The sequence below is a fragment of the Lichenostomus cassidix genome, chromosome Z (assembly GCF_008360975.1).
Source record: "Lichenostomus cassidix isolate B80296 chromosome Z, HeHo_3.0, whole genome shotgun sequence".
In the NCBI taxonomy this organism is placed as follows: domain Eukaryota; kingdom Metazoa; phylum Chordata; class Aves; order Passeriformes; family Meliphagidae; genus Lichenostomus; species Lichenostomus cassidix.
Window position 1 is genome coordinate 46,439,540 of NC_139511.1, and position 9,983 is coordinate 46,449,522.

Sequence of the window (9,983 nt, forward strand, 5' to 3'; positions counted from 1 at the left end):
TCAGCATTTGGGATAACTGTAGTGTAAATAATTTCTATGCTAGCAAGTGTGGCATAGAGAAACAAAGAAAGGAATAAGGAGTATAAACAGGTTACCTGGGCCTGTATGCTTGTAATTTTGTCATGTCATAAAGAATGTTTAAACATTATCAGCTCATGTTGTGCTTAGTTTTTACTTTAATTTCTGAGCAGAAGACCTGAACTAAGCCAGAGCCAATAGACTAGGAGAACCAAGAAAAATGGCAACAGAAGGGAAACATTTTAGGCCACACATTTATTTAGCATAAATTGATTGACACTGTCCTTTAAATTACAGTCTGTGAAATTTAAAATGGTTCCCCAGAGTTTGCCATTTTCCACAAGAAAATTAAACTTGCTCAATAGAAGCTGGGTAGTCTTACTTTTAAGAAGACAACTTCATAAAAACTTATATGAAATGTACAGATACTTATTTTTAATCTTGTCAGTTAGCCAAGTAAATCACTGTGACCAAACTGAAGAGTTAATTGCATTTCTTTTCCATTACCATCATTCTTCTGGATAAGCAAAATGAGAAATGACTGCTTTCTGTCATTTTGGTTCCATGAAATAACTATAGTATACAGAAAAACTATGCTGCCTTGAGCCTACCTGACAGAGTTCAATTCTGCAATATATGCTCCCTCCCCCTGCTTTGACTTATTTCTGTATGCTACCCTTCATCCCTACTGCTGAAAGAAGAAGTGTTGTGTACGCATTTCTTCCAGGATTCTGTGGAAAACAGATCTTTCATTCAGTGGTATAAACTGCCAGGAAATTTAATCCTTGTTAAACAAAGCACTGCCACGTGCACCACACATACCCTTAAAATTTAGGCATATGTGTAATGTAAATGTATTCTGCCACTGTTCTAACTATTCCAACTAACAGAAGAGAGCTATTAGTGGTGACACCACCTCAGTAAAGCAAATATCTGATTACTTTCCTGGCCTCCAAAAGAATTTTAATTGTGATCTTAACCAGTGTATCCTGTGCAGAGTTACCACCTAGCACTATCAGATAAATAAACAGACATCCCTGCTATTTTGGAGCAATTTTTTTTTTTCCTTTTTGACTTCTACGATTTAAACCCTGAGTGTCAGTTGGAAATGAGTACACAGATGTGCCATTTTAGTGTAAGTGTGCAACATAACGTAAATGTGCAAAAGAACTGCTTTATGGGGGTGAGAATAACACAACAGAGGTACAAGCTTGTACAAGAGGTACAAATTTCTCACCACACTAAACTCTCTGCTTCCAGGTGTAGGTTGAAATGAGGTTGTTTCATGTGAATAAAGTGCTTTAGGTCCATATTTCTCTCTTAGGCCCTTTTCCTGCCACAGGCTAAGGTATCTTCACATCTTCATCAAAGCCTTTATTACTGAAAGGTTGATTCCCTTTGCTTTCTTAACATGATTGTTAACCCGATGGTTTTCCATACAGTCCATAATAAGGATATGATGAACTTTTCTACATAGTGTGTTGTATTTGCTGTAGACTTAGTTGTATGTTTTGCTGCTTATTTTCAAATACCTGGGGGAAAGCATCCTAGCATGTTTCCATCAGAAGGAAGCTTTATGCTGATATTGTTTTAATCCAGAATAGCAGACTGTCGGTAGGTAGGTATATAGTCTCTGCACAAAAGCAAGCTGCATTCTGTGGAAAATATTGTTGCATTAAATGAGTGTCTATCTTCATCTGTTGTAATTCAGAGTGGTTTTCTGTTGATGTAAGCAAGTGAATATTGCTGAACTGCAGATGCCTCTGCGGTATATTTGTTTGTAGCCACGAAATACTCACTATTATTTGAAAGAAACTAGAAACCAACCAGCAAGCTGACTTTTTGATGCTTTTGTTTTCTATTTTTCTTTCCCTAGGATCAATACCAGTTCTGCTATCGAGCCGCACTGGAGTATCTGGGCAGCTTTGATCACTATGCAACATAAAAACCCATTGTGGATTTTTATTGCAGGCCCTTTAAGATCCAGAGAGCCGCTTCTGAGCCATACAATGTGCTTTAGAAGTACTTCTTAACTCTTAGCTAAGGAGCAATTATTGGGGATATATGAAATAAAAAATAATAAAAAAAACAAATGAACAAAATATTGGGGATATATAAAACAAAAAACCAACAAAAAAAAAAAAACCCCACCCAACAACAAGTATTCCATGTGGACCAAGAATTCACAGTTTAATAACCTAACCATAATAAAAGAATCCTGACCACTGAGGCGTCTGAAGGATCTCATTTACAGATACCTCAAGGGTTCAACATTGGTTGAAGTTAAAGGGAAGAGGAAATTAATCAGAAAGAGTGATCATCTTATTCAGGATTACATGCTTTTGCAAAGAGGAGTTTTGAGAACTGCAGTTCAGTGCAAGATGTTTGTTGCAAGCTTGGGTTCTGGCTTCTCAAACAAAGCGGACTCTTTACTTCAACGTCACCCTTTCCCATTATACTGCTCATTATAACACTTTAGGGAAAATGTGGGAATGTTTAAAAAGAAAGTCCTTGATTTAGTTTTTTAGTATTGTAAAGATACTGCTGACCTGTGCTTCATTTTTAACTGTGTAAACTTTTTCCTTTTTTTAACAAGAGTTTATCATTCAATTAAGTGAATTAAAGAAGAGGTTGCATAACTGTTAATATTTTTGTTTAAAAAATGTAGATTTTTTTTTTAAGCTGTAGAACTGTTATCTGTAATATTGTGCTGTAGAAATGTTAGATACTTTGAAAATTTGCACATTTTTGTGCAGTCCTACAGTACCACAGTCTTGTTAGATATTAATTTTCTAGTTTTATTTGGTTTTTTTTTTCAAGAAAATATTCATTGTAATCAGTTAAATCAAAATGGGGCTTTTTGGTTTCTTTTGGAATCAACAGGGAGGCGCAAAGTATAAAGATGCTGCTACCACATACACACACACGCACACATATGCACATGCACACTCACACCCTCTCTCTTTTTATATATATATATGTATGTATTACTGTCTACCCCTTTCTGACTCTCTGTATAGTTGCAGAGAATACAGATGGATAGATATTCACACACATGCACATAAACATATCGATTCTTACATACCTGGATTTATCAAAGCATTGGGAAAGCTTTTCCGCATCCTGCGGTTATATCAAACTACTATTTGATCATCTCTGCATTTTTAAGGTCCATAAACTTCTGTTTCAAAGGGAAGTGAGGAATGCACATCATTGATATTTGAACGTCATCTCTATCCCAGATGATATTTCTATCCACATTTCCACTTGAACACACACACACATGCACACATACAGAGCACACACATGCACACACGCACACAGTATGTGATTTAGGCTTCAAGTGAAGTTCAATATTTGTAACACTATAGTGCAATAAGAAATCATATTATTAAATGTAGGAGGTGTGCATGTGAGAAAGGTCAGTGCATATCCCTTTAAGAGGGGAGAATGTTGTAATATACTAGGTATTAAGATGTTTTAAAATTGTATTCAATAGTATACTGTCTATAGTGTGCGCTATATAATTTACATTTATCGTATGTAACAGGGCAAAGCCAAACACACATTGCTCTGTGAAATCAAACGTTTTGTGGCATACAGCATTGTTTGGGGATGCTGGGGTTTATTTTAATTTTACATTTAGAGTGCCTTATATTTGATGCCTATTTTGAATAGTATTTCTTTAAGTTAGCCTTCATTTGTATTTAGTTTAGTTCGTTTATATCTCTGTTATTCTTTTCAACATTTTAATACATGTACCAGACAATTTTGAAAAATATGCATTTCCAGTTTCTGATCAAATATGGATGATAATAAATGATAACCCAAAACACATAGGTAGTCAAGGCCCTTTATCTTTCCATATTTCCAATTACAGACAAGCCCACAAATTGCAAATCTATTTCTGGTTGGCTTTTTAAACCCACTCTGTCACTGGTTGTAGTGTTATCTATCATTGCAGAGATGTAGCAGCACAGTAGCAGTAATTGACATCAGCAGTGCTTATGCATCTTTTTTTTTTCTTTTTTTTTTTTTTTCTTTTTTTTTTTTTTATAATTTATTTTGGGCCAAGTCTTGCTCATTCAGTTGTGTCAACAGATCACTAAAGTCAAACCATTGCTTTCAGGGGGAAGGTTCATCTAAGGCTAGCAAGACTGAGCCCACATGACATATTGAAGAATGACAGTAGATTTTCTTCCAGGAGAAAAGGAAAATTCTCTAAACAGCACAAAATACTTTTTGAGACTCTTTATAGAATGCCATTTACATTGACCTTGGTCACCATGTGTTCTGCCACTGTCAGTACATAAGCATCCAAGGATGCTTTCTTTGGGGTTTCAAATAGGAGCATTGCTAAGGCTTCTCAATGTGGCCTCAACATTTTTTTCTCTTCTTCCAGTTTTCTCATTTCTATCAGAAGTAAAAATAAGAAATACCAAACTCCAGTAATTGTATTTGAGCACTTTCATAATGAAAAAAACAAAACCCAAACCAAAAAAATCAAAACAGAAATATAAATATATATATATATATATATATATATGGAATAGAAGTATTATAGAAGGCTACCTCAGAAGGAGATTCTACAACTTACATAAGAACCAGAGAAGAATGTGCACTAAGTTTCTTTCTCTTCTTTCTTGATTTATACTTTGAAATAATTTTTGAAGTGCCAGGTTATGTAGTGTTGTAATGTTCTTCAACTCAAATATAGGAAATGAGAAACACACAACAATAAGTGTCATTTTGAAAACATAGACTAAGGAAGGTTCTTGTACACTGGTTCTTGTACACAAGATCAGTGTGTTTTCCCTAGCAGACTGTCTTGCAAGCTCCAAAGAAAATGAGGGAGTAAAAGATACAAAAAAGCAGATCTAATTTGTAAGAAAAACTGTTGTGCAACTAAATACTCCTTTCAGGTTTTTTTTTTTTCTTAAGGTAGCTCTTAGCATCATTGATGTGCATTCCACTTTCTGTATTCTTATATATGCATTCTAAAGTTAATTTAAATTGTGAGCATCTTTGTCTACATACATCATACATTTCCAAGCTTAAAATTGGTTTCCTCAGCATAACCAGTACGGTGCTATTATTTACGTTTGTATGTGTAGTTATGTCTAATTTTGTAATTAGTTGCAATGGGGAAAAAAACCCACAAAATATATAAAAATTATTTCTACAGAAGTTTAATTTAGCTCGTTTTTTAAAACATTATTTGAGTGGTTAGATAGTGGAGAAGTTGGCTGGGGGAAGGAGTGACCCTCTAAGGAGATTTGCACTTTCTATACCTTTGTACTATGCACTGCCCTATTGATTCTACACCCAATAATGTTATAACTTGAACCCATCTGTAAGAAATTTCTTACAGCTAAAAATCCACTTGTATGTATTTAAAGGACACAGAACACGTAAAAAGGAAAAAAAAAGGCAACTGCTTTTTTTTTCCTTTTATTCTCTCCCATTTTTCTTTATGTTTATTTTTTATTTTTACTTTTATTTTTATTTTATCTTATCTTTATTTTTATTTTTTTTTCCTTGGTGCCCTGATACTTCACAGATATCAGAAGGCTGCAGGTCTCATCACAACCATCTGTTATGTGGCTTTGCCATTCAAGCTTGGAGTGTCTTTACAAAGATAATAAAAACTTGTGTTCTTTGCTCTTGTTTTGGATGCATAGACTGAAAAACTTAAAAAAATTACCTTGTAAAATGGCTTGTTAAAAAAGATACAATTACCTCTAATTAGTAGTACGCGTAAATGTTTTACAGAATGAAAGGCGTGCTTTTTATTTTCCTACTTCGTTACATTGGTGGCAAAAGAAAGTCTGTATGAAAATCAGTTCTTTGCTGACACAAGTTCCATTTGTTACAGATGAATTCTAATAAAATGTCAGTGTTATGCAGCCCTGGTCTTCTTTCTTAAGCAGTACATTTGAAATCAAAACTTGTTTGGTCCGTCTTGGTGATAAAGGAGTTTAATTGGAAATACAAAGCAGTCATTAATCTTCTTAACTACTGCTGGACAGTGGAAAATGCATTCTTAGGTTAGCAAATATATATCATCTTCAGCAGCAAGTTTTGAGTCAGCATAGGCACAAATTGGTGCACAAATTTTGGCATAAATTCTCTTAGCTTCATGAGCTTAATTGAAATTATCACACTTTACATGTCTTTGGAGTTTCCCTCTGTGCTTTATAAATATGTGACTACACTGAGAAAATAAATTTCTGTCCATTCATAGCTGCAACTCAAAGAGGGCAAAATATCCACATTTTTAAATGAATTGTGAATTTTTCATTCCTGCAGATTTGGCAGGTTCTTGGGTAAATCCAAAGTCACGTGTCAGAATTCAGTTCCTGAACTTGTGGCAAGCCGTCATGACTTTTGACTGATTTCTGTTTTGCACTGCATATGCAATGAGTGCAAATGTGAGTCTGTGAGGCTACTATCCAAATACCGTGGAAGAGTTTTTAAACACATTGGAAAAGTTTTAGATGAATAAACACGCCAGTTGTATTGAGGCAAGTTACAAGGGGCATGGCGTGGCAATCTAGTCAAAGAAAACAAGTCTTGCTCTGTCTGCTTGTCTTGAAAGAAGGCAGGTTCTGCCTCCAAGATTACTTTGTAAGGGAATACAGTCTATTAGCAATTAGTATTAAGTACATGTTAATAAAGAATTCTCTGTGCTGGAAGGATGTGCAAGACATTAACATTAGGGTGATTTCTAAGAACGTGTATTGTTCTTGGCCTAATTTCCACTTTTAAGATGGTGATAATAGTGTAAATGTGAAGCCTTGGTATTCTTACAGAGGCCTATTAATGTTTTTCCACTGACTTCTGTGGATTTTACAATTACTGCATTGCAGGCTGCCTTTGACTTGAACTTTTTTCGCGTAGTCTGTGCAAGGTGGTTTAGAGCTGTGTTATGTAAGGGTTTCTTTAACTATCTGAGTGGCTTTAGATGGTACCCTTTAATGTCAGCATTGACTTCTTTGGATTTTCCTGTTCTGTGCGTCTAGCATGGACCAAAATAAAGTGTGAATATGAGTATTGATAAAAATATTTGGCTGTGTATGGCTTAATAACTTAATAAGTCAATGGGGTTTCAACAAAAGTAGTTCCAATCCATGATTAACACAGAAAAAAGTTGTCATGTACTTCAAGATCATTACTGTTCAGAAATAATGTCGAGATGTGAAATTAACCCATCTCAAAGCAAAGCAGTAGCTACTAGACTTTCAAGCAAAATAACATTTACATCTTTTCTGTATTATACAATTTCTTGGGTCAAATTCCCAAATTGCCACAATCTGTGATGCTTACTCATGGTAGTATCTCTCAAAATCAGTCAGTTCTGATTCTAGGGCAATAAGGTATCTCCATCTGTAATTTTAGCCACTGCCTGCTTCTCCCAGTCTGTGTGAGCTCAGGATAGCAGTGAGCTGTGGTAATGTGATAAACAAAGTGCTGGAGAAGTACTGATAAGGAATGTATAAAAAGAAATTGTTCATTAACCAATGTCCAAAACAGTTCATTACCAAATGGATCAGTACCCAGTGATCCCTAAAGAACATTATAGCCATCACTGGTCAAGAGAGGAACAGGAAAAAATCTTCCTAGAAATTGCTGTCTTTTTACTTCAGATGCAAACGTGGCCATTCTTTTTTTTCTCTTCTTAACTAGTTTTATAAGCAGAATGAAATAAATGATTTTTCAGAGACTTTGGAATTTTGAGGAAAATAACCAGCAAATTTGCTGATGTGTAAGCCGGCATACCAGTGATAAATCATGTCCTCTTCCACGACACTTAACATGAAAAAAAAGATGTATCTTGCCCATGGAATTGCTGAATTCTATGAAATAGCCTTGCATTTTGAAACCTTGAAATATGACAGCTTTAGATAACCAAACTTCCACAACAGCATTGGATCAAATTGGCAGAAATGTCCACAGAAGATACCAAATGGTATCAATATTACTTGCACTGTCAAAGAATATCTTTAAAGCAGTTTCAGAAGTTTGAAAGACTATTTTTTTCATTCTTTCACTTTGTATGGGAGAATAAAACACTGATGGGTTATGAGTCTGTAGCACATTTTCATTTAAAGACCTGTGGCAAAATTTTATTATATTTTTAAATTTAATTTTGGTTTGTTTATTTTTTTAAATAAATTTTTATTTGTTTATTTAATTCTATTTATTTTATTTTTTTAAGGAGGGAATATCAATGCAGTGCTACTGCAACTGTTTGGAAAGTTACTTAATTTAAAACCTGAAGGATTCGAATATCATAGCCATACTGACATTCAAGACAATTTCTCTTTACACTGTCCTGTGTTTTCAACAAGTTGGTTCTGTCCTCCAAATCTGCTTATGAAGAGTACCGTAGTAGGATGCAAAATGTTTTTCTATTACTAATGCAGTGAGTCAAGATGGAAGGAAACATCTGCTGACTAGCTTTCAGAGGAAAGCAGAATGATAACCTGCAAATGAGACATTGTAGTGAATAGAGATCATTTTGCATCTAGACTATAAATAGGATGCTTTTGAACCCAAAATGCATTCAGCCTGCTTCTGTCAGCAGAAGTGTTTATTATCATAGTAGGAACAAGGAAACAACCTTTCTTTGCCAATAAAAGTAGTTCATTATATATTCAACAGCCTTATTGGATATAGAATGTAAATCTTTAAAGTCAAAGCTGCCTGGAAATGCCTGTCCTTCTCTCATACATGAAAACAAGAGAACAGAATATATGATTTTCTTCACTAGAAGAAATTATTTGAAAACACATCCAGGTTACTATACTTCTGGTCTTCAAAAATCCAGTTTACTCTTGAAATCTAAAGGAGTTGTCTGGGCTCAAGATCCTACTGTAGCAGGCAATTTACAACACAAAGCATGTTCTCATCCATGTAGTAAAAGAAAACAAAACATCATCTAGAAGCTCTAGGTAGGATTTTCAAGTTCACAAGGCACATAAGCATCATTGCTGACACTAATTCCAAACCAACCAGTTTGCACCACCACTGCAAGGCATCTTGTTGAGGCACTGTGGTACTTCAAACTAAACACACCAAAACCACTAGAAATAATTATTAATGTTGACTACACCATTTCCGTTAAATGCAGATGTGGCAAAACAGTCATCTTTCACTGGCAGCAATAAAACCATGTGCTTCTGTTTCATACACACAAAACGTTTATCAATGTCACATGCTCTCACTTGCCTACACTTCAAAAGAATGTTTTGTGAGCATTTCATGCATTCACACCTCCTGTTTGAACTCCTTTTATTCCATTTTGTCTGTAAAAGTTTCCTATTCCATTTTCATTCGGTGCTTATACTTGTTCTTTGACTACTTCATTTAAAGCTTAGTCTCTCACAGTTCTAAGAACTCCTACCCAATTTACAGCACCTTGCAGAAAACTGGAGTGACAGATTGAGACCCAAACCTAAATACTCAACCTAGAGGTAGAAATATATTCGGCCGCACTGTAGAATGAGGCTGCAGAATAAGTCTTATATAGTAAGCAGGCATCTGAGCAGCATATCAGCATGGTGAAGTAGGTCTGTTTCTTAGGTAAAGAAGAGGAAAAATGTGGACTCTTCTTGAGATCTAATAGAGGTATAGGAAACCATATTCCAAGTGGTATTTGGGGTCGTTTGAGTTTAGTTCATTGTGGTTTGATGGTTGCAGGGCTTTTTTATAAAAGGCAATATTTATTTTTATTCTAAATCAGAAGTTGGGGATCTTTGGTTTTGTCTGGGATTGAGATTGTTTTCTTCATAGCAGCTCTTACAAGGCTATGTTTTAGATTTGTGACTGAGACACTGTTGATAAGGCACCCATGTTTTACTTACAGCAAAGCAGTGTTCAGGGTGTCGAGGTTATTGCTCCACTGGCAGTTAATCTGGGGGGCACACGAGAAGTTGGTAGGGAACACAACTGGGATAGCAGAC

The 9,983-nt window shown here is 35.2% G+C and overlaps 1 protein-coding gene across 2 annotated transcripts in view; it reads left to right on the plus strand.

The window, feature by feature from the left end:
• PTPRD (protein tyrosine phosphatase receptor type D) overlaps positions 1 to 7,083 on the plus strand; it is a 1,173,827-nt gene extending 1,166,744 nt beyond the window's left edge. For both annotated transcript variants that reach the window (XM_085043363.1, XM_085043362.1), the window contains one exon: positions 1,895 to 7,083. In XM_085043363.1, coding sequence (XP_084899489.1) covers positions 1,895 to 1,963 — 69 coding nt within the window. In that variant the 3' untranslated portion in view covers positions 1,964 to 7,083. The remainder of the gene's footprint in view (positions 1 to 1,894) is intronic.
• Positions 7,084 to 9,983: the final 2,900 nt, after the last annotated feature.